Source organism: Diadema setosum, chromosome 18 (genome assembly GCF_964275005.1).
Source record: "Diadema setosum chromosome 18, eeDiaSeto1, whole genome shotgun sequence".
Classification (NCBI taxonomy): Eukaryota; Metazoa; Echinodermata; class Echinoidea; order Diadematoida; family Diadematidae; genus Diadema; species Diadema setosum.
In genome coordinates, this window is record NC_092702.1 from 10282975 (window position 1) to 10309373 (window position 26399).

The 26399-nt window shown below is 36.8% G+C and overlaps 1 protein-coding gene and 1 pseudogene across 1 annotated transcript in view; both read left to right on the forward strand.

The window, feature by feature from the left end:
* The first annotated feature begins 3285 nt into the window (after window positions 1-3285).
* On the forward strand, window positions 3286-4884 carry LOC140241980 (uncharacterized; annotated as a pseudogene).
* A 433-nt stretch (window positions 4885-5317) lies between these two features.
* LOC140241981 (protein Skeletor, isoforms B/C-like) overlaps window positions 5318-26399 on the forward strand; it is a 31705-nt gene continuing 10623 nt past the window's right edge. Inside the window, exons 1-2 of the mRNA XM_072321725.1 lie at window positions 5318-5330; window positions 5402-5470. Coding sequence (XP_072177826.1) covers window positions 5318-5330; window positions 5402-5470 — 82 coding nt within the window. The remainder of the gene's footprint in view (window positions 5331-5401; window positions 5471-26399) is intronic.

Genomic DNA, 26399 nt, shown 5'->3' on the forward strand with positions numbered 1-26399 from the left:
AGGTCTCCTCAAAGTCTTCAAAGATCGTACACATAAAACACACAGTCGATATCCGTGAAGCCAGCAAAGATCGTATTAAGCCAGACGCAGTCTCCGATCCACGGAACATTTCCCCGACGACCAGAAATTACAGACCAGGGAGGTGCCTTGTTGAACCCACAAATGTAAAAACGCCCACAAATGTAAAAACGCCCACAAAATGTAAAAATACATCGCCCACTAATGTAAAAATCGCCCACAAATGTAAAAAAATTAAACCACAAATGTAAAAACGACAGCGCCCACAAATGTAAAAAACGCCCACTAATGTAGTAAAAAATTCAAACATCAACCACAAATGTAATTTTTTTTTTTTTTTTTTTTTTTACATTTGTGGTTGACGTATTTCTACTAAGTAGGCGTTTATGTAGACCCTTATTTCGTGCGTCTTACCTGCTACTAGACGCGCGCTATTTAAAGGACAAGTTCACCTTCATAAACATAAGGGTTGAGAGAATGCAGCAATATTAATAGAACACATCAGTGAAAGTTTGAGGAAAATTGGACAATAGATGCAAACGTTATGAATCTTTAAAATTCTTGTGTTGGAATCACTGGATGAGGAGACTACTAAGGCTTGTGATGTCATATGAGTACAACAGTATAAAGAAAATGTAAAGAAAATTCAACATATTTTCACTTTTTTTGCATACTAAAAGAGCACTTGACTTGCCTCTTTCTAAAGGCAATGGGAATAATATTACCCATAACATACTATGTCAGTAACGAGTAAAGGGAATGTGTACTTTTTTCAAAAGATGAAATTTTGTGAAATTCTCTTTATATTTTCGTTATATTTTGTACGCATGTGACATCATACACTGCAGTAGTCTTCTCATCCAGCGGTGACTGCACAAAAACTTCAAAAATTCATAACTTTTGAACGGATTGTCCGATTTTCCTCAAACTTTCAATGATGTGTTCTCCTAATATTGCTACATTCTCTCAATCCTTATGTTAATGAAGGTGAACTTGTCCTTTAATTGCATGTATTACGTGTACTGAGACCTGTCGAAGCCGATCCGTTTTCACTGACGAGCGACATATTACGGCGGGACTGGAGCTCTAAAACTAAGGCCTTAGTAATATTGTCACATCGTGTCTTGGGAAGCCTGCGGGTTGACTTGCGGGGAGTTGTTTTTGTTTTTGTTTTTGTTTTCCCTCCGGAGCTCCCCGCAGTGGTGTTGGCCCGCACTCGTACCCGGAGATGAGCACGCAAGTCTGATTTGCCAGTGTCGATGGTCATCTGCGTGCATGTATAGAGTATAGATATAGTATATTGATGTTATGTTAAAAGACTTTTCGATTATATGCATGCTTGAGACAAAGACAGACATTCCAGATTTTTCCCATTAACATTTTCATGATCACAGAAGTTATGTTTTGAAAAGTGATATTGCGGGAAGGCTTGGTGGTTTTCACGGGATTTGTGTCCTCATTCAGGAAAGTTTGTTTTCTTCTACAACCAAAATAACTGGCACTACATCAGAGTCTATTTTGTGGATTCATTTTAGCAAGTCCTCTTTGGGTTTTGAGTTTATCTTTATAGGAGCAGTTTATTTGCCATGCGAAGGTTCAGTATTTCACACAAATGATATTTTTCATAATTTTCATCAGGATTTGTTATATTTGAAAAGTAGTTATGACGTTCCATTCTGTTTAGTGGGGGATTTTAATTCCAGAACAGGGCTGCTTGATGATTTTATGGTAAATGATAATGCTGTTACTGAATTGTGTGGATATGATGCTTCAGATGACAATATTGATTATAAGAGTTTACTCCAAGAGGAAGGATATGTTACAAAAAAGACATAGTATGGATAATTTTGTAAATAATAATGGTCGGCAACTTATTAGTATTTGCCAGAGTTTTGATTTGAAGATAGTAAATGGAAGATTTGGCAGTGATAAAGGTGTTGGTGATTTTACATGTTACAATAAGAATGGTGGAAAAAGTGTGGTTGATTATGTCATTCTATCTGCAGGCCTATTATCACTCATTTTGAACTGTTGAAGTGGATGTTTTTGATAAATGTATTTCAGATGTACACTGCCCGTTGAATTTGACGATTTCTAATATTAATGTTTTTGATGATTCTGGGGGTAATAAAGTCTGAGCATAGGGATGAAACCTTTCAGAATGTCAAGTATATTTCATTTAAGTGGGATAGTAAAAAGGCATTAGATTTAAGTTTTAAGCTTGATCAGAATATTCATGCCTTGTTGAGTGAATTGGGGGTGGTTGACAGATCATCCACACAAGCTCATATTGGTAGCTTTAGTGCGTTGTTGGGTGATATTTTCATGAATGCTGGAAAAGAAGTTGGTATTTGTGAGGAAAAGGTTCGTAGGATAGGTAATCCTAGGAAACCTCGCTAAGAACAAAAGCCATGGTTTGATAATGAGTGTGTACAGGCTAGATTGCATTATTTTAATTTTAAGAATAGGATTAAACGGAAGTGTAAAGGGAAACCTATGAGAGAGAAGGAGCAAATGCTGGCTGACATTAAGACTGTTGCTAGTAGTTACAAGAAATTGTTGAGAAGAAAGAAGAAGGCATATAGTAAATCACTGCATGATCATCTTCGTATACTTAAAAAGGATAGCCCGCAGGAGTACTGGAAGTTACTGAATGGCCGTAAGCGTGACTCCTGTGCGAAAAAGGTCCCTTTGGTTGATTTTGTGCGTCATTTTAGTAAACTGAATTCGGTTCGAAAATTAATTTCAATTCCAAAGTATGATTTGGATGGATCAACAGGTAATAATGAGTTATATGCACCAATTGTAATTGATGAAGTCATTAAGATGGTTCAGAAGTTAAGGAATAATAAGGCATGTGGTACTGATTTGATTAGGAATGAATTTTTAAAACATTGTTCAAGTCGTGTTTTGGATTGTATTACAATGTACTTTAATATAATTTTGGAAAGTGGTTTAGTTCCAAAAGACTGGTGTCTCGGTACTATAGTACCAATTTTTAAGAAAAAGGGAAGGGATACAGACCCAGATAATTATCGTGGAATAACACTTTTAAGCTGTTTGGGGAAATTATTCACTTCTATTTTGAATCATAGGATAACAACTTACCATAATAATCAAGGTATGCTTGGAGAAGAACAAGCTGGCTTTCGGGCTGGATATTCTACAATGGATCATGCCTTTGTTTTGAAAACTTTAATTGATATACATTTGTCTAAACGCAAACGAATTTATTGTGCATTCACTGACTTTAAGAAAGCCTTTGATATGGTTGATAGGGTATCACTTTGGCATAAAATGTTGAGGTCTGGGGTGGATGGTAAGGTGTTTACAGTTATAAAGAATATGTATGCTCAAGCCAAATCTTGTGTATTAGTAGGTGGTCAACATTCTGAGGCTTTTCAGTGTAATGTTGGTGTACGGCAGGGTGAAAATTTATCGCCTCTGCTTTTTGCATTATATCTCAATGATTTTGAATCGTTCTTGAGTTGCCGTTTCAAAGGACTACAGTTTTTGTTTGAAAAAGTTAGTGTTGATATTTTAGACAAAGAAGTCAATGAGGATCTTATTATACATTTATATACATTGTTGTATGCAGACGACACTCTTATTTTAGCCGACAGTGCAGAAGAGCTTCAGTTGGCTTTGAATGCATTGCATCGATATTGTATAGATTGGAAGTTAAGTGTCAATGCTACAAAAACTAAAGTCCTGATTTTCTCAAGAGGCAAAGTACGTAACTTTCCATTGTTCAGTTTTGGTGAAGACAAACTTGATGTAGTGGATGATTTTGTTTATTTAGGTATTCAATTTAATTACAATGGAAGTTTTAAGAAGGCTATTTCTAAACAGGTGACACAGGCAAGAAAAGCACCTTTTTTCTATGTCACTAAAGGTTCAGAAACTCAAGCTTCCTGTGGATATTCAATGCGAACTGTTTGATCAGTTAGTGTTACCAATACTATTGTACGGGTGTGAAGTTTGGGGTTTTGAGGATTTGAGTCAAATCGAAATTTTTCATAGGAAATTCTTGAAATCGTTGTTATGTGTAAATAAATTTACACCAGATTGTATGGTATATGCAGAAACCGGGAGAACACGACTGGCTAATACTGTTAAATATCGTATGGTTAGCTTCTGGCTGAGGATCATAAAGGGTTCTTCTGCTAAATATTCATTCAGGTTTTATACACTCCAAAGATTAATAAGTCAACAGGACACGACCTTTGTATTTAAGTGGATATCTCATATTGAGGAAATTTTAAACAATGCTGGTCTTGGTGTTGCATGGCTGAGAAAAGGGGAAGGATTAAGTAATAACTGGATATCAAGCACCTTGAAGCTGAGATTAAGTGATATGTCTAAACAGGATTTGATGGCAAATGTTTGGTCAAATAGAGTATGTTTAAATTATAGGATTTTTAAGACGAATAGTCTCTTTGAAAGGTATTTAGTCCAGTTGAGTAAAAGGGATAGAATTTCATTGAGCCGTTTTAGATGTAGGTCAAATCAGTTGCCACTTAATAATAGAAGATTAATGTACAGTCATTTTGATGACAGGGATGTTCATTGCCCTTGTCCGTGTGATAGACATGCAACGGGTGATGAATTTCACTATGTTTTCGTTTGCCCCTTCTTTGAAAAGGAAAGAAAGTTATATTTAAGCAATCATTATTTGGTTAAACGTCCTTGCTCATTACACATGTCCAGATTATTTTCATGCTCGCATTTAGGACAGCTTAAAAGATTAGTATTATTTGTGAGGCTGATCATGTCATATTTTGCAAGTTTGCAGAAGCCTGAACAAGTTGAGTGTACTGTATCGTAATCGTCAAGAAAGAAAATATTGTAATACTCGATGTCTAGTACATATTTTGTTGTTGTATGTCACGATTGTTTGGTCGTATGGTTCATACGATTAGTTAACCTTGCTTACCAATTTGTATATCACTGTATGTTTAGTAGGTATAGACTATTTTATATACATCATTGTAATATATCACAAACATGTATTCTTTTTATATTGTAATGACCATATCTTGTATTTATGTGTTGTACTCTCATACCCCAGAATGGGGTCGGAAGAGTCGAATAAAATCTAAAATCTAATAGACATTTTGTATGACTTTCTGCCATTTCAAATTACTTCAGAGGGATTCCTTTGCAGATAAGTCAGGCCTCACCCGCCGCCCAGAAACAGAAACTTGCAGGAAAACATATGCATACACACACACAAACAGACAGAGGACAAGCATGTTATCACAGTAGTACATGCAACGATACTCTATGGCAGGTCGGCATGCAAATAGCAGGTAAGTGGCACGCGTCTAGCAGGTAAAACGCAAGTACTGAACTCTTTAACATCTTTCATGTCCACCCGCAGAAATTGTTCTGCTCGTACTCGCAACAAGCCCGCGCAACTTGTCCGGAGGCACAGCTGCCCGCCGGAAAGGTGTGACACGCAGCACACCGTAACACACAGACAGACACACGCACACACCTCCCCCGCCGAACTCTCCACTACTATACCCACACACACGCACTCGTCTCCGTACACGTACACATTATTTTACAAAAAGTGCACTGCTATATCCTATAGAAGTGAGTCTATTTATATCAACATACTATAGTACTTGTCGTTTTCACGTTTGTGGGCGACGTTTGAAATCATTTCTACATTAGTGGGCGTTTTCTACATTTGTGGGCGATGTTAAATTTTTACATTTGTGGTCGATTTTCTACATTTGTGGGCGATGTATTTTTACATTTGTGGGCGTTTTTACATTTGTGGGTTTAACATGCCTCCCTGTACAGACCGATCTTTTGGTCAACATGCTGATAAGCAGTGGTTGCACTATTACTGGGTTGCACACACTTGGTTTGTGGTTGGTACAGAGCCTAACTAGAAAACTTCTGCTTTGGTACATTGGCAGCAGGCCTAGGGAGGTGAGAATCGCTGGTATACCGGCTGGAATGCTGCTGCAACATTTTTTATTTGATTATTAGTATTTTTTTTTAATTAATTTATTTTTTTATGGGGGGGGGGGTGCTTTAGTGCGTGTATGCAGGGCTCGACACTAACGATGGCCCGGTGGCCCGGGGCCACCAAAAATGAAAGTCGGGCCACCAAATTTAAAAAAAGGGCAAATTTGGTGGCCCGCCTCGGGCCACCAAAATTTTTTTAAAAGTGTCATTTACGATGTATTTATGTTAAGATGTTGCAACCCATGTGCCTGTCAATGAATATTCATACTTAGTCTTACCATTCAGCAGTCAAATTTGTTTAAAGGATGGATGAAAAGGACTGAATGAGTGCCTGAGAGTGAGTGTTGCGAGTTTGCTGAGGTTTATTTATGAGTAGACATGTCCAGCTTCCAATTCTTACTATGATAAAACTTAAATATTTGACTTATCCAAAAAAAAAAAAATAACGTTTTTTATTGTTTTTTAGAGGCCACCAATTTTTTTCTCTCGGGCCACCAAATAAAAAAGTTAGTGTGGAGCCCTGGTTTATGTATGTGTGTTTGTTTTGTTGTTGTTGTTGTTGTTGTTGTTGTTTGTGTGTGTGTGTGTGTGAGTGTGTGTTTGTTTGCATGTTTGTTTGTTGTTGTTGTTGGGGTTTTTTTTTTTTTGGGGGGGGGGGGGTTCGGCATGCAGCACGACGACAGCACGACTAAATTGGTATCTTCTGTGCACAAAGTGTCATACTGATGTACATGTAGGTCCTCGGTTATACATGTATTTTCAGAGGTATAATGTCAGAGGTTTGGTATACAATCCATGACTGTGTGTGTCATTAATGATTTTCGTGGGACCCTCCTTATCGGATGCAATGAATTTCATGTCACTGGATTTCTTTTCTTTTCCTATTAATTTTATATGAACTAAAACGCAAGGGCAATAAGCCTTCCTTTCTTGCTCGCCATCGAGATCGGAGCAAGGGGGCAGATAACACTAGAAAACAAACAATGACTAAAATGCCTACTCAAAACATATAAATCCAAACAAAGTCCCACTACATTCTATCAAGACATTATCAGATATGCAATAGTTTCATCATTCACCATATTCTATGCAAGAAAAGAATAGAACGGGGGGATGTTAATCACTTAGAAAGTAACATGTAAGAATGAAAGGCACTTAGTAATAATGTAGTAATCATGTAGAATTATTACATTAATTGGGTAAATGTAATGATTTACTGGAATGACATTTGGCACTTATCCCAAAAAAGTGTATAAATTGATAAAGTTGGATTGCCACGCGACATCTTGGAAATGCATTTACAGCGGATATAAATGATTTATTCAAATTTCACTTGATCAGTTAGAAAATTTGATGGAGCATCCTGGACAAAATAACGAAACGAGTCATTGGTAATACAGTGTATGTGTACTACGTGTGGAAATGTATTTAATTTTGTGTAATTAATGTTGTGTAATTGTTGTCAACCTCACATATTTGTTATATTGTTATTTATTCACTGTGTAAGTATTTGTAAGTGTGTCATTACCTGCCATGTGTCCAGAATAGGACCAGGGATCTGGTATATTATGTCAACATGTCCTTTGTTTTACTTATCAATAAAGACATGATTACAACAACTACGTATCAAGAGGAAATCACTTTCTGGGGATGACAGTGAAGTGATCACCTTATTGCATCAAAAAAGTAAACTACAAAAAAACAAACCTCTGCAAGAGCAGCAGACACTATGAATGTGATTGTGGTCTACCCTTTGAAGTAGCAAGGCGCCTGGTCTGTTCCCTGACGGGTTTTGTTTCAATCACTCGACAGCGTACACTTTTAAAAAAGATCCACCATAATCCCTAAACTTCAAAGAAAGAGAAAGAGAAAAAAATGGGGGGGGGGGGGGGAGGGGTGGCTAAAGCCCTCAGCATCCCACGAACCCCTAAAATAATTCAGTTGTTTCACGTTGTTTTATATGATCATATTCCCGGGATCGTATATCATAGTCCAAATTTCTGTGTCTACTTTGTTTTGATGCCGGATATAACGACGCGAGTAAATACGTAAATATATAAACAAATTACATTTTTGTACTTTTCAACCTTGATTTCTCTGACATTTTTCCTCCGACAGGTGTATATATATATATATATATATATACACATACAAATATATATATATATATATATATATATATATATATATATATATATATATGTGTATATATATACATCTAGATATATATATATATATATATCTGTATATATGCTACGCGCCTTGTTGAATAGACCAGTGGCTTATCTCGCGCTTCGTGCGATATTCGTGCCCAATACACTCACAATTCATAAATTATTCGTATAATATATATATATATATATATATATATGTATATATATATATACATATATATATATATATATAATCATATTGCCGGCAAAACTTGCACGAGAGACGTGGTTGTGATGTTAAGTTGGAACCTCTTTAACCCCCTGTAGCCCCTTCACAGCCACGTCTCTAGTGTAAGTTTTGCTGGCAATATAATATTATTTAAATGTCCTTGCACCACCCCGCCATCTTCTGGTTTAGTCCATTGCTGTCACTATATACATAAATAATATATATATATATATATATATATATATATATATATATATATACAGGTTACAGCTCGTTATTCCGAAGGTTCGTTATTCCGAAGGCTTTTCAGCCCGAAGATTCGTTATTTCGAAGGTTCGTTTTTCTGAATTTCATTTTCGGATGAACAAATCTTCGGAATAACGAACCTTCGGAATAACGCCACAAATGTTCGGATTAACGAACCTCTGGGTATAGGGAATTTGTGTGTTTAGGATTAACGAGCCTTCGGAATAACGAACCTTCGGAATATCGAACCTTCGGAATATCGAACCTTCGGAATAACAAACAGCACCCATATATATATATATATATATATATATATATATATATATATACATATATATATATACATATATATATATATATATATATATATATACATACATATATATATGCAGTTATATTATACCGCTAAGACTATAGGCACCTGTACTTCTGACATTTTGACCTCCAACATAATTACCTGGCACCACTGAGTTTGAGTGCATATACCGGTGTACCCGTTTCAAGATAAATAACCACCAACACTTGCAACATCATATATTATGAGTTTCTTTAGCGTTGTGTTTGTAAAAGAGCTTTCCTATTTCTATCGAAGTATGCCTGTCAGCGGAGCTCTAAGCACACACACACACACACACACACATATATAATATATATATATATATATATATATATATATATATATATATATATATGATGTCCCCTCACTCGAGTCCATCACAATGACAAGAAATGTAAAAAACAAAAATAAGACCAGAATATCATATTTTCAAGAGTTAAATGTTTTTAATGTGGTCCTTGTCCAGAGAAACAATACGCTAAAAAAACTTAAACAAATTACACTGAGCAGTGTTGATGACATAGGTGCCTCACATAATGTATTATTTCAGAAATGTAGCAGTGTAATTCCATTACAATACCACTTGCTTAACAAGTTCACCTCTGTAGAATATATGCATGCCATCTTCTTTTGTTCTGCTTCCTTGAGCCCCAACTCATGCATTGTCATGGTGAGGCTGCCATGTCATCATCCTTGTTCATTGCAATTTGTTGTAAATTTTGCAGACTCTGCAAAATTTACAACAAATTGCAATGAACAGCACCCATATATATGGGTGCTGTATTCTTATTCGTCAACCCAATCACTATAAATTCTGAGACCCCGTTTACAATGCGAGACTCGGCCCCGCTTCAGTGTAAACGCGCAAAAGGCCAAATGAGAGGCCAAAATTGGCCTCGCATTTGGCCTCGCTCTGGAGGTGGTCTCGGCCTCTTCTTGGTGTAAACGCAAACTGGGCCAAATGCGCGGCCAATTTTAGTCTGGCTTCCAGACCCTCTGCCCGTACTATTTCGCTATTCACGATATTAACCCCCTCAACGTGGAAAACTAGTATAGTTTAAGGTGGTTTTGTCCTGCAAAGGATTTTTCCTTCGGCAAAGGCCTTTGCCCGAACGGCGACTTCGTCGCCACGGAATCCAGTTGGCAAAGGGTCTGAAAACCAGGCTATACCAAATTGCGTTTGTTTACAAGCAGAGCGCCACTACGACAAAATATTGAAAGGTTTGAATCAAAAGCGCGGCCGAGCCCAGCAGTGTAAACGGACAAAATTGCTAGGCTCGGCCGCGCAATTGAGGCCGGACCCGGCCGCGGCCGAGCCGCGGCCGAGCCCGGCCCCGCACTGTAAACGGGGTCTGAAACTCTGTACTCGGTATAACTAATCTATAGTTATTCAAATGTAAAAGTCTGAAAATCATCAGGAGGTCTCCTTTAATAATTGCTTGATTTGCATGTAGCCCTCGTACATATATAGGAGGGAGGGATGACATAGACCCCGTTTACAGTGCGGGGCCGGGCTCGGCCGCGGCTCGGCCGCGGCCGAGCCCGACCTCAATTGCGCGGCCGAGCCTCGCAATTTTTTCCGTTTACACTGCTGGGCTCGGCCGCGCTTTTGATTCAAACCTTTCAACATTTTGTCGTAGTGGCGCTCTGCTTGTAAACGAACGCAATTTGGTATTGTCTGGTTTTCAGACCCTTTGCCAAATGAATTCCGTGGCGACGAAGTCGCCGTTCGGGCAAAGGCCTTTGCCGAAGGAAAAAAAAAATCCTTTGCAGGACAAAACCACCTTAAACTATACTAGTTTTCGACGTTGAGGGGGTTAATATCCTGAATAGCGAAAGATACAGGCAGAGGGTCTGGAAGCCAGACTAAAATTGGCCGCGCAATTGGCCGCGTATTTGGCCCAGTTTGCGTTTACACCAAAGATAGTAGAGATAAAGATACGAAGGCGCGCGATAACAATGGACACAAAATGGCTACCCTACATGACGATACAAAAGAGAGCTAAGTACAAACTCAGTACACCTAGGAACATCATTCATTTCCAAAGGTAGTGATATCTTTATTATCTTAAAAAGATTTAAAAATTATAGTCGTAGCTTTTTTTCGATTAAGGGTATTATTTTGAAGAACGGGATTTTAAAGCAATAAGGATTATTTCGTGGAGGTAAAAATTTGGCAACAACATGATCTCACAATCAAAGACGCTTGATAAACAACAACATCTTCAAAGACAGCGCGTCTGAGGCAAAGACACACATCAGATTCCAAGAAACGAAAGGTTTTGTACCCATTGTAATGAAGAGAAAATTGGTGATGAATTCCACTACCTTTTTCAGTGTAGACTCTTTAATGAACAACGGAAGAAATACTTAAAAAAAATATTACTGGAAATACCCCAACACTATGAAGATGGATCAATTATTTAATTGTCAAACTTGAAAACAATCCTTTCCAATTTATCCAAGTTTTGTAATTATATAATGACACATGTTAAGATTATTAGTATTTTTTATCCTTTTTGCAAATACTATACATGCCTTTTTTACAGGCTGTGCCTTCTTTACAATTGATATGTAACTTATTTGTCTTTCCATTCTCTCCTCCTTTTTTCTTCCCCTCTCTACTTCTTCTTCTTCTCGTTCCCGTCTCCATATTTCCTTCATTCTTGTTCACTTAGCGTATGGATTCATTTCCGTATGTCTTTGCGTTTTTCTTTTTCTGTTTCTATTTTTTTTCCTGAACCAAAAGTCACTCGTATATCGTTTATTAATTCACCAGTCTTGTGTCCTTCTCACTCTCCCTCTTCACCTCCATATCCCTTCTCTCTCTCTCGTCATATTTTCCTTTCTTTGTTTTTTTTTTTTACCATATATCGTGTATATATTGTATATTTCTGTACATTTTTTTTTTCTTTTCATCAATCGCATTTCATTCTTATTTTGTTTGTTATAGTTGTTTTGTACACTTTTCAGAGTTATTTGCAATTATTATTTATTGATATTATAATGTGCTATATGTTTTTTATTGGACTCCGATACCCAGAGTTTGGGTTGTGAGTAAATAAACTTTCAAAACTTTCAAAACTTTCAAAACTTTCAAAACAAAACTTTCAAAACCTGAGACGCGCTGTCCCTGAAGCCGCTGCTGTTGTTTATCAAGCGTAAAGGCAGCGCGTCTCAGGTGACGTGCGTATACGCTTGAAGACCGCGCGCTGTCCATTTGTTTTGTACAGGATTAGCGCGCACTTTCGTGTCTTATTAGTTAAGCGTCTTTGGTTTACACCAAGAAGAGGCCGGGCTCGGCCGCGGCTCGGCCGCGGCCGAGACCACCTCCAGAGCGAGGCCAAATGCGAGGCCAATTTTGGCCTCGCATTTGGCCTTTTGCGCGTTTACACTGAAGCGGGGCTGGGCTCGGCCGCGGCTCGGCCGCGGCCGAGCCTCGCACTGTAAACGGGGTCTTACATAGAGATAGGATAGAAGAAAGGAGAGAGGAGAGATCTGTCTTGTTTCGCTAATACACAAAGTTAGATCACCTGGATTACTGAATAGTAAAGCATGGCAAAGTATTTTCTCACCAAGATACAGGTGAACAGTTACAGGTCATGGTCGGTTGCATAACATTACGCAATAAATTCAGAACGGCGATATTTCCACAAGGGAATTTCATATCAAATACAATTACAATGACATTATAAGCACACTGATATCCAGAGAGCAGATTTGTCTTTACAGCTTTCTTAAAAGAGTGCATAGACTTAAAAGAGTGCAAGTTCGAATATCAGAAGGAAGAGAGTTCCAAATATCGGGTCCATGGGTGTGTGATAGATTTCAGAGCCATCAGCGTTTTAGGATTTTGTAAATGAAATTTATCAGATTGCCTAGTGGGATAAGAAATTATGTCCTTGTTTAACTGAAATAATGAGAAAAAAGAAGATGGCAACTGACCGTTATACAAACGAAACATAAAAAGTGAATTTTGCAAAAAAATTAATGTCATTTACCTTTAGTTTTTTTAATTCCACGAACAAAGGATCTGAATGGTCCCGATAACCTGAATTGGTGCATATAAGTATAGCTTTCATAGGAGCAATATACTGTCAATGTGACTTTTTTGCAGTTGCCCAAACAATGTTATAATATGAGATGTTCGATGATATCAACGAATTACAAAGCATAGATAAAATATTCTTTGGGACATAATACTTAACCTTACAGGGTATACCAACATTACGAGACGCTTTATCTGAGATGTATTACACATGAGCATTCCATTTCATATTTTCATTTATATATATTGTATAGACGGTTTTCTTCTAGAAACAGTTTTATTAACTATTGTTCACATTTTTATATATTTAGCAATACAGAACATTGATTATACTCATCAACACTTTTACATTAGTTGTTTCTATCCCTAACTCAAATTTTAGAACTATCTTAAAGCATGTACCAAGCTGGGTTTTCGTTTCACTTGCAAATGGGAAATAATGCCTTTAATGCATTATCTGTATAATCCAAGCACAACTTGATTATCGTCACATGAACTCTCTAAAAAAAAATCGAGTGAAAATATTCACTCTTAAAGGAGTGAATACAAAAAAAGAGTGAATTTAGAGTGAAATTAGAGTGAATTTTGAGTGAAAATGTTCATTTTCACTCGTTTTGGAGTGACCTCAGGGATCACTCCTAAATCTTCGACTTTTCTAGTTCTAACATAAATATATCAAAACATCGACCCTTTGTGTCGTGTCGGTGCGTTATTCGCATAACATCGTAATTTTGGGCTGCGGAGTATATGGAATACGGGACTGCCCTCAGCTATGTACGGTTAAAAAAACCCCCACTATAACACACCTACGAAAACCCATCACAATCAGGTATATTCAGGTCTATCCCTTGGCCTACATCTGCTTTACTTCTGACCCCCCCCCCCCCGTGATGATATTTTTAACGATAATTGCAATCTTTTGTTGCGAACTATTGTGGTGTGACTGTAAAGGCATTCAACAATGAAAGAACGTTTGTACCCTTCGCAATATGGCACAAAAATTTGCCTCTGGTACATAAGTTTGATAATCGGCAGATGTTTCTTCAGAAGCTTGTTGATTTTTATGGTTATTACCATTGAAAGGGAACAGGCTCGGCTATGATCACTGCTTCAACGAAAACTGTGCTGTTCCTGTGTGTACTAGGTAAGCTGCCTTGAATACTGATCATGACGTGTCGGTGCATTTCCCTCTTTCTATCTATACAGGAAGTTCAGTTATTTTCTTATCTACGCCCTTCCGAAAATGAGAATTAATGAAATGCATGTGTCATTTTACCTAAGCAAACCAGTATGTTTCACTCTAGTTCTTAAAATCTAAAGGGGTCTTTCTGATCAAAATCAACCGAGAGGCCCTTCAGAGAACACTTTGGTACCGCCACTCAAAAACTGAATGTGTTTTCGGAATCAACGGAGAAATACACTCCCCCTAAAATGCATGTCCAGTCCCTCTCCCTCCCCTCTCCTCTCTCTCTCTCTCTTCTCTCTCTACTTTCTCTCCTATTCTAAAACGAGTGTTAAACGCATCTCATTCCTTTCTTATATCCTTCTCTTTACTCTGTAACCTTTAATTCATTTTAAACCTTATTAATTTCTTTTTAAAAAAGTCCACTAATAAATAATTTTCTCATTGGAGGACAATTCCATCTTTATAAACAGTTTCTGACCAGTCACTGCTGGATGAAAAGACTACTACAGTTTGTGATGTCACTGCATGTGAAGAATGATATAGAGAAAATATGAAGAAAATTCATATTTTCTCTTTTCTCGCATAATAAGAAAACACTTGACTTGCCTCTTTCAGAAGGCAGGGGGGATGATAATATATTACCCTTAACATACGTCAGTGACAAGTCGACGAAATGTGCACCTTTTTTCCCAAAAAAAGGTAAATTTTGTTAAAAAAAAAAAACTCTTAATATGTTTGAAATACCTGCTGTAGCTGTCACCGCTAGTTCAAACTGTGATTAAATACCTACAGTATTCGTTTGTTGATGTTGTTTTTTTTTTTCAGCTGAGTAGAGTTGGACTTAGATTTTGCGATTTTCCTCTATTTCATTTATTCATTTTTGAGACGTTAACTTTTTTTTCTTTTGCCTCATCTGAGGATTTATTCAGGATTCCATTCAGAATACACAATCAAAATGATATCATCGTAACGATGTCACATAAAAGTGATGCAAGCACAATCGTGCATTAGAGGTTCAACAATTCGTTTGGTAACATCCGTAGTATTCTTCTATGTTTCATACAACATATTTCTGTTCTCGTTCTAATTTCTCTCATAAACACATGCTTTAAAGAACAACTTCTTTTATCATTACTGGTTTCATTCCGTTTCAAAATAAGCTTATAAATACTCCAAAATGCTATTGTCAAAAACAAACTATACACTCTTACACTGTATTTTCAGCAAATGTGAAACGTTAATATTTGTTACTGTTGCATGGTATACATCTTGTAACAAACTCCTTACGTATAAAAGAAAATTTTCATTAAGTTTGCATTCAATGAAAGCATGAACAATGTCTTCTTTTACGTTGCAGTTCGGGCACAAATCATCATGACTTAAACCCCATTTGAATAGATTAGTTCTCACTGGCAATAAATTATACAACAATTTCAAATTAAATTCTCGTAATTTGTTTTCTTTTACATATTCTAAATTATATCTGAAAACACTGGCCCAATCAGCTTGGAAATGAAACTTGTTCTCCCAATATAAGGAACATGTATTGGTTAACAAGTTTTTTGAAGGTATCAAATTATACAATGCCTTGCTGCTTAGATCCATAATGAAAACTACTTTTTTTGAAACACATACACTTGGTTTACACAATACTGTTTCTTTTCTGATATAACTATCAAACATTTCCTTATGTATCATGTTATACCATACTAATGGTATTGCTTTTTGTAATGTTGCACAATCAAAAATTGCAGTACATTTTCTTCTTTTAAAATTAATTTCTGACATAATGTATTCAAAAGACCGGAAACCATTTATTGTTACTAAATCTCCAAAATAGAGTATGCCACTTTCATACCAATCTTTATAAAACAGCGAATGCTTGTCAAACAATGTAAGTTTGTTATACCAAACAATCTGATTTAAAACATCAGTTGACCCACTGTTTACACTGTTGATATCTTTCACTGTAGTACAATATCGTATTTGTTCCCATGCCTGTAAAATTTCTTTATAAAACTTTGGAACTTTCTTATCAATATCATTAATATTACTCGTGTTGTAGTTACAATTTAGCAGCAAAATAATACCCCCTAGCAAATCAAACCAATAAGAGCACATTATTTTCCATATATCTCTTGAGTCATTGAGAAAACGACCCAGCCATTTCAACCGATAACTTAGCAATTGTTTTTGTATATCCATCATCTTTATTCCACCTTTGCTGAAATCTTCTGTAATGATACTTCGCTTTATTTTTTCTTTTTTTCTTTTCCATATAAACTTAAACACCTTATTTTCCAAAATCTTCAAAAATTTAAACGGTATTGAATCTACCATTATCAGATGAATAACTTGACTAAGGGCTAAGCTTTTTAAAACAATAACTCGTCCAAAGATGGTTAAACTTCTCTTTGTTCAACTGTCAAGGATTTTTTGCAACTTGAATAATTTTTGCTCCCAATCTAACTCCAAACCTGCATCATTATTGGGGTGAATATAATGTCCCAAATATCTAACTGGTTTACTCGACCACTTCAAATAAAACTTATTTAAATTCCAACGTTCACTCTGTTTACCCAACCAAATCATAAATGTTTTATCTTTGTTAATCTTTGGACCTGCTACATCTCCAAAAGAATATAACTCTTTTAAGATTTCCTCTAACGATTTTTCATCTTGAACAAAAAACAAAGTATCATCAGCATATTGTAACAGTTTAAGTTGAAAATCATAGCCTGCTAATTTCATTGGCCGAATACTTCTGTTTTCTCTGATGCTGTTGGCCATGAATTCAGCTGCTAAAATGAACTAGACTCGGAATTTGTCAAGACTGACAAATTAGGTGATCCGATTTTTTTTTTTAATCAATGATTCGAGTCCTGATCGCAATAGGCGTGACCATATAGGTTTCATCCTTGTTTAGAGACATTGGCCGTGTGATATTTGGATTCTCATTTAGAAAAGAGAGTCAGGTCTGCAATCTTTGGTACCAAATTCGGTACACACTATAACGAAGATACAGAATGAAGTATATTTGACCATTGACCCAACTTTGCACAGCCAAGATGGCATCTGAGCAAAAAGTGGTTATTTTGTGAAATGATTCTTATAACATGGTCTTTGCGTGTGCGAAATATGGGAAAGATAGGACATGTATTCACCAAGATACAGGTTGAAACATTTATGACCTTTGACTCTAATTTACATACCCAAGATGGTGTCTGATTAAGTAGTCGTTATTTTGTGAAATAATGTACGTGATATGAACTAAACATGTGCAAAATATGGGGATGATAGGGGCTGTTTTTCCTGAGTTATTGCAGAGAAAGTTGCAGAAAGAAAGAAATATCTCAATACATCGAAGATAAGTTTGATTTCAACCAAGTTTTTTGACGTGATCTCGGCGTCAAATGAAAAGATGGCAGCATTAACGATAGCCCAAAGTCTCAGCTACAACATATTAAAATCTGGGAGAAATTCACCGAAGAGTAAGTGAGCTAGTGCTCGATAAAGACCGTCATGTCAATTTTTGTTTCCAGAAAAATTCCCTCCCGTAGAGATAACACGTAAACTGTTCAAATTTTACAAGGTTACGTTATATCCATTTTCACGAGGTGAAGACATCATCCGATTAAATCTTTGATGAACAAAACTTAAAGAGTATTAAATTGGCTACAACATACTAAAATCTGGAAGAAATTCACCGAAGTGTTAGTGAGCTAGTCGTCGATAAAGACAATCATGTCAATTTTCACATCTAGAAAAATTCCTTCCCATAGAGATAACACGTCATAACGAAGATACAGGAAGAAGTACATATGACCTTTGACCCCACTTTGCACAAACAAGATGGCATCTGAGCAAAAAGTTGTTATTTTGTGAAATGATCCTTGTAACATGGTCTTTACGTGTGCAAAATATGGTAAAGATAGGACATGTATTCAGTAAGATACAGGATAAAACATTTATGACCTTTGACCCTAATTTACATAGCCAAGATGGTGTCTGATCAAGTAGTTGTTATTTTGTGAAATAATGTACGTGACATGAACTAAACATGTGCAAAATATGGTGGTGATAGGGTATGTTTTTCTTGAGTTATTGCAAAGAAAGTTGCAGAAACAAAGACATATTTCAATACATTGAAGATAAGCTTTAATTTCAACCAAGTTTTTGGACGTGATGCCGACTCCGTATGAAAAAACAAAGGGCACATTAACGATAGCCCAAAGTCTCAGCTACAACATACTAAAATCTGGGAGAAATTCACCGAAGCATAAGTGAGCTAGTGCTCGATAAAGACAGTCATGTCAGTTTTCATTTCCAGAAAAACTGCACTCCCATAGAGATAACACGTAAACTGGTCAAATTTGACAATGTTACTTTCAATCCCTTTTTACGAGGTGATGCCGTCATCCAATCAAAACGTTGTTTTTATATGACTGAAAGACCATTTAATAAGCTACAACATATTGAAATTTGGATGAAAATCAACAAAAGAATAAGTGAGATATGCTTGAATGAACTTAAAATTCAATGACGTCATTTTGAAAATTTACTTTTTTTATTTTATTAAGAAATTTGATATCTTTTCATCATTTTTCCAGCATCGCCAACCCATGAAATGACATGTACAACTCATCAGCTTTCAGAATATGTTAAAAAAATGGGGGGTCACCGTCCATCCTGACGAGTAAAATCGGATTCAAAATTGGCGATTTTTTGGCATTGTTGCACTGTATATCGCCATTGACGCGCGCGCGGAATTTCAACTTTGACGGGCCCGTGTGACGTCATATTGAGTCGGATTGACTTGAAACTTGGTAGAAATATTCCTTGACATTTCAGGCATCCGATAAGTGTGAAAAAATGGGAAATTTCTAATGCATAAGAGCTGTGCGTCCGTATATGTGCGCGCGCGTACGCGTCCGTCCAATTTTTTCAATTTTTCAAAAAATGCTCCGATTGGTCTGAAACGTGTGCAAAAAAAATTTGAGCTCTATTTGAGCATACAAAGATTTCAACGCGCGCGTACGCGCACGTTTTAAGAGAAAATATGAATTTTGATTATATGAGTAGAATGTGCTTGACTTGAACTATATGTGACATAAATTTCATTGAAAAATTCCATTCCATTAATGAGATAGGAGTGAAAATGTGTTTTCATATAATGACGTCATAGTGACGTCACGGTCGACTGATCACTATGATTTTATAAAATTTGTCGTCTTTGGGACATGATACATATATGGTATGAGTTTGAAGTTGATACTCTGAGTACTTTCTGAGTACGTAGATACACAACTTTTGTCCAGAAATAAAGAAGAAGAACAAAGAATCCGTACAGATACAGAAGGTGATCCGAGAGGATACTCGGATCACCTAATAATAGTGATGACAGTGGACATCCTTGTCGGACTCCTCTTTCAACATTAAAACTTTCCGATATCCAACTATTAATCAATACAGAGCTCGATATGTGCGTGTAAAGAGTACGAATCCATTTTCGAAATGATTCGCCAAAATTTAATCTTCCTAAACACAAACTCAAAAATTCTACATCCAAAACATCAAATGCCTTAGCAAAGTCTGCTAGCATTATTGCTCCGGTTTTACCGCTTTTCATAACATATTCAATGATATCTTTCGTTAACCTTACATTGCGAGACGTTAACTTTATCTATTCATTATTTATTCATGTTTTCTTTCAAAAAAATACAGGGTAGGCACATTCAGTTTGCTAAGTGCTTTACAGTGGCGTCCTGTCTATACACAAAATAAAATGACAAATACATACAAATACATTCATAGTTACATGATTCACACAATTACAGAACAATGGCAAAAAGAAAAGCAATGCACTTAACTACATTTTCGTTACATATGTCCCATATAATGTCCAAAAAAATTACAATCAAATTTTTGCATTGATAACACCCAATATTGATTAAACTGTCTAAATGCTACTTCAGGGTCTTAAAAGTTTTTGAGGTATTCACAATAAAAGTTTGGCCAACTTGTATTTCTGTAGGCCTACTTTTCACATGCATGAAAAGAAGAGAAACAAACTTTTCTAGTTCTAACATAAATATATCAAAACATCGACCCTTTAGTCGTGTCGATGCGTTATTCGTATAACACTGTAATTTTGGGCTGCGGAATATATGGGGTACGGGACTGCCCTCATCTATGTAAGGTAAAAAAAAAACAAAAAAAAAAAAACCCCACTATAACACACCTACGAAAATCCATCACAATCAGGTCTATTCAGGTCTATCCCTTGGCCTACATCTGCTTTACTTCTCTTTTGTTGCGAACTATTGTGGTGTGACTGTAAAGGCATTCAACAATGAAAGAACGTTGTACCCTTCGCAATATGGCACAAAAATTTGCCTCTGGTACATAAGTTTGGTAATCGGTAGATGTTTCTTCAGAAGCTTGTTGATTTTTATGGTTATTACCATTGAAAGGGAACAGGCTCGGCTATGATCACTGCTTCAACGAAAACTGTGCTGTTCCTGTGTGCACTAGGTAAGCTGCCTTGAATACTGATCATGACGTGTCGGTGCATTTCCCTCTTTCTATCTATATACAGGAAGTTCAGTTATTTTCTTATCTACGCCCTTCCGAAAATGAGAATTAATGAAATGCATGTGTCATTTTACCTAAGCAAACCAGTATGTTTCACTCTAGTTCTTAAAATCTAAAGGGGTCTTTCTGATCAAAATCAACCGAGAGGCCCTTCAGGGAACATTTTGGTACCGCCACTCAAAAACTGAATGTGTTTTCGGAATCAACGGAGAAATACACTCCCCCTAAAATGCATGTCCAGTCTCTCTTTTTAAAAAAGTCCACTAATAAATAATTTTCTCATTGGAGGACAATTCCATCTTTATAAACAGTTTCTGACCAGTCACTGCTGGATGAAAAGACTACTACAGTTTGTGATGTCACTGCATGTGAAGAATGATATAGAGAAAATATGAAGAAAATTCATATTTTCTCTTTTCTCGCATAATAAGAAAACACTTGACTTGGCTCTTTCAGAAGGCAGGGGGAATGATATTACCCTAACATACGTCAGTGACAAGTCGACGAAATGTGCACCTTTTTTCCCCCCAAAAGGTAAATTTTGTAAGAAAAGAAAAGAAAAAACAAAAACAAAAAAAACCAAACAAACAAGAAACAGAAGCACTGCTGTAATATGAAAGACAATCTTCTAGACCACAGGTAGGGCACAGTTAACAGTTAGTCCATGGGCCAAGACCTGAAAAATGGGTTATTGGTACCACCTGAGGTGGCAAAACCTTTTTGGTGCCATTTTGTTTGTCGGGCATAGATATGCTTATCAAGCTATGATAGCATTTCCAAATGAGTAGCTTAGTCATAATAAATGAATTTTTATCCAATTTGGTCTCGTTTTTATATCCCTATACTTCTGAATCGAAACTAACCGCTATACAAAGAAGAGCACTGTCTTCTGTGTGTGCACAGGTGTTCTGTTGTATACGCGGTGCGCTTAGTCTTTATTCAAGTCAGCGAGGGAATATCCAAAGGGTTATGATGTCCACAGCTGTCACGTGGTGCGCTTAGTCTTTATCCAGAGATGTCGGAACTAGGGTTGGGTATTGGTAAAGCAGAGAGTAGATTGGTGGACTGATAAGAAGATATGCTTTCAAGTTTCCGACAAAGTGCTTCGAGTACACCGCATTAGTTTGCGTCCTGGTTCTTTGTTCTTACTCAATTATGGCACAATAATTTTGAGTTGAGTGGGCATTTACATGACTATATGAAATTTCATGACAATGATTATTGGGCCAAAGGTACAGACAGCTGAATTGCATTGGTGAAGTTCCATCCTGATATTGCTAGAAAGTGAAAGGTAATAATATATCTCTTGTGGAAATGAGTTTAATATAATCAAATGCCAATGAGAAATCTCCTGTCTTTGGTGTCATGTCATAGATGCTGTCATTTTTTATGCTGTCTAAGAAAAGCATGTATGCTCTGAATAAGCACTTTACATGAGACGTGCACAGTTCGTTGGTTGCCCTGCAGAAGGGCCTTTAGCTTAGGTAAATGTTCCTGGCAGAAAGGTCTTAGCATAAAAGTGAGTGTAGCGTAAAAACTTATCATAAGATTATTGAAGAACAATATTGAAGACTTCTGAAGAACAGTGTACAATAATATTGACTAAATGGAAATAAATTTCTAGCCCAGAAAATTAAGAACTCCATTTTACAGAGACATTCGAACATCAAAAATGTGATTATCTAAAAAAAAAAAAGTACTTTTTTGTGTGTATAATGCATCAGGTAAGGCCCTTCTGCAGGGCATTTGACGAGTTGTATGCCAGAATCATGCAATTATAAAAGTGAACAAATTGAATTTAAATTGAGGTATTGGCTTCAAATGAATGTATGTTATGAGTGCACAAGATGAATGTTGCAGTGGACTTTGAGGTAGAGTGAAACTTGCTATGATGTAGTTAAAGATTACACAGAATGTGGGAATGTTTCTTTTCGACAACATGAAAAAGGGAAACATGGGGATGACTATGTTCCTGGTTGTTTGGAGGTGAGAGGATGCATTACCTAAGGGAAATGCACCCTCTAACCTATTGACTTCAAATTTGAAATGATTGGTTTTTTGCAAATGTGTACATGAGCATTGTAAATGCTGCTCAAAAGAAATGCATCCTCTCACCTATTGACTTGAAACTTGATATTATTGGAAACTGTGAAACTGCGATTATAGGCAGATGTGGACACATTGTTCTTTAGGGTATTTTTTAAGAGTTACCAGATTCTGGTAAAAAAAATAATACAGCAACAGCACAATTAATTACTTTCGTGGGAGTCACCCAGAAATATTCTTAAGCTCAATGTGAAATTCTAATGTGGGGATGATTAGAATATAGTGTGGACGAGAGGGATGAGTTTGAAGGGACCTGAATATCCATTTAACATTTTTGAGCAGCAAAGAAGGCTCCCGCATAAAGAACTCATTAAAGGGGCCCTGAAATCCAAATGCATGTTGATCTGTGTTGATTTATAATACCTTCAACATCACTTTTGCGGTGAAACGAATATCTAGAAACATTCCATTTATTTTTAATGATTTTTTCTTTTATTTTTCTTCAGATTACTTGGGAACGCCCACATAAAATCCTTCCAAAGCAATCAATATTCATATTCTTGAGATGACATCATCTGTCAATCATTGCTAAAGTGCTGAAATGTTTAACAAAAGACATTGGAATGCACCTTCCCCTTGGCTCAGCATAACTTGCATGTTTCTGTCATATTAATGTGACTAACAAAAGACATGGCGAGGGAACATGAAAGTTATGCTGAGTTCGAATCCCGATGAAAACCCATTTTCTTTGCTCAAAATTTTCGCTATTTATTATTACAATTGTTTCTGGTCAGTTTTTCTTTCCTTGTTTCAAAATATATTACAAATATATTACAAAAAAAGAAAGAAAAAAAAGCTGCATCGCTTCGGCGATCCCTCACATTTATTCCAAAGTTGATTTACATCATTTGGGTTTATGTCAGGTTGATGTGTGTGTGTGTGGCACACATGCACACACTATAGCTTCTGACCACACGAGCAAAGAGAATTAAGGGTTTGGGACGAACACCGATCTAGGGCTTTCAATAGCTCAGTCGGTAGAGCACCGGTCTAGTAATCCGGAGGTCTCGAGTTCGAATCCCGATGAAAACCCATTTTCTTTGCTCAAAGTTTTCGCTATATATATATATATATATATATATATATATATACATATATATATATACTTATATATATATATATATATATATATATATATATATATATATATATATATATAATGTTATCATATTGCCGAAAAAAATTGAAGCATAACTATAAAAATGTCCAACTCGTGTATTCAACAATGTCATCAAGACCACCAATATAAACCAATTAACCAATATGAGTGTTCATGGATGAAGAGATTAAAACTGCTCATGGATAATCTCAGTAAACTTCTCTACATCACTATCACAATATGATTTGGATGGGCATGTCTTGTACGTCCATTGATTGTTAGTGTTCAAAACTTATCCATGGATATGTGGAGGAAACAGTGTTATCATGCAATCATTCAACCGCATCTGTAGTCTTGCAGGGGTCATTGCTGACACACCTGTATCGTACCAACTCCAAGATATCCGGTACAGCTGGTTTCACTGTACAGCAAGTTCAAAGTGGGATAAATGAACTATAATATGCGTTCGTTTATCGACAGAGTAGAGTTGGGTTTAGATTTGCGATTGACGAAAAAATAGGGTAAAACCATCAATTGTTATCAATGCCTCCCCATTTATTAGAAAGAAATCCATAAGAACTTCCCTTTTTGTCGGCCATTTTGGCTGCCATCTTGAATGTCTCCAAACTGTCAACGAGTTCCATCATCCAGATTAGGATTCAGCACCCACGAAGTAGGGTAGAACCAACAATTGTTCTCAATTTTGAACCACTGAAAAAGAAATACGTGGGAATTTCCGGTTTTGGCGGCCATCTTGGCGGCCATCTTGAATATCTCAAAATCCTCAAGGATGCAAGAGTTGCATCATCCAGATTCGGATTCGGCACCCTCGATATAGGGTAAAACCATCAACTGTTTTCAATTTTCACCATTAAGAAGAAAATACATCGGAAATTCCGGTTTTAATTGGCGGCCATTGTGGCGGCCATCTTGAATATCTAAAAATCTTCAAGGATGCAGGAAATGCATCTTCCAGATTCGGATTCAGCACCCTCGAAGTAGGGTAAAACCTTCAATTGTTTTCAATTTCTCACCATTTAGAAGGAAATACATGGGAATTTCCGGTTTTGGGGGCCATTTTGGCGGCCATCTTGAATATATCAAAATCCTCGAGGATACAAGAGTTGCATCATCCAGATTCGGATTCGGCACCCTCGAAATAGGGTAAAACCATCAATCGTTTTCAATTTTCACTATTTAGAAGGAAATACATCGGAAATTCCAGTTTTAATTGGCGGCCATTGTGGCGGCCATTTTGAATATCTCAAAATCTTCAAAGATGCAGGAGTTGCATCTTCCAGATTCGGATTCAGCACTCTCAAAATAGGGTAAAACTTTTAATTGTTTTCAATTTCTCACCATTTAGAAGGAAATACATGGGAATTTCCGGTTTTGGCGGCCATTTTAGCGGCCATCTTGAATATATCAAAATCCTCGAGGATGCAAGAGTTGCATCATCCAGATTCAGATTCAGCACCCTCGAAATAGGGTAAAGCCATCAATTGTTTTCAATTTATCACCATTTAGAAGGAAATACAGGGAAATTTCCGGTTTTGGCGGCCATTGTGGCGGCCATCTAGAATATCTCAAAACCCTCAGGGATGCAAGAGTTGCATCGTCCAGATTCGGATTCAGCACCCCCGAAATAGGGTAAAACCATTAAAAAACACTGGGTGGACGGCAAAACAAGGTTCAGCCTCTGGCACCCAGGCTATATCTGTTTTTGGCGGTCATTTTGGTGACCATCTTGAATATCTCATATCCCTAAGGGGATGCGAGAGTTGCATCATCCAGATTCGGATTCAGCACTCCCGAAATAGGGTAAAAACGTCAAAAACATTGAGTGGACGGTAAAACAAGGTTCAGCCTCTGGCACCCAGACTAAGACGCCTCATACGCAAAAGAGTAGCATGGTCTACTTGTCGAATTCCTTCTGCTAATACACGGTCTACAAACATTATTTACTCAACTTTGTCGAGCCAGTATTCAGTTACATTAGATAAACTGTATATTTAAAGATATACAAGTGTTTGGGTGTTTTGAGTGTTTGGGTCTAGATCTTGATTGGTGTACAAAACTCTCGGTGGTCCTTTCTCTTGAAGATAATGGATAATTGATCAAATAAGTTTTTCCTTAATCTTTGCTATCACTGCATGGTAAAAACAGATATTTGTCTGTAATTGTTCAACTGTGATCTTTGACCTGAATGTCAATCATATAACGTGTTGCGAGGCCGTTTCCACGCCAATGGCGATGGAACCTTGTTTTGGTCCAACGGCTTGGAATTCAGGGAATGCTGAAATGCTCCATCCATTTAATCCTTTGTTATGAGAACAGGAAACATCACTGTTAGTTTGATTGTCGCTCCAGATAATGGTGTTACAGGCACTTGCGTGAT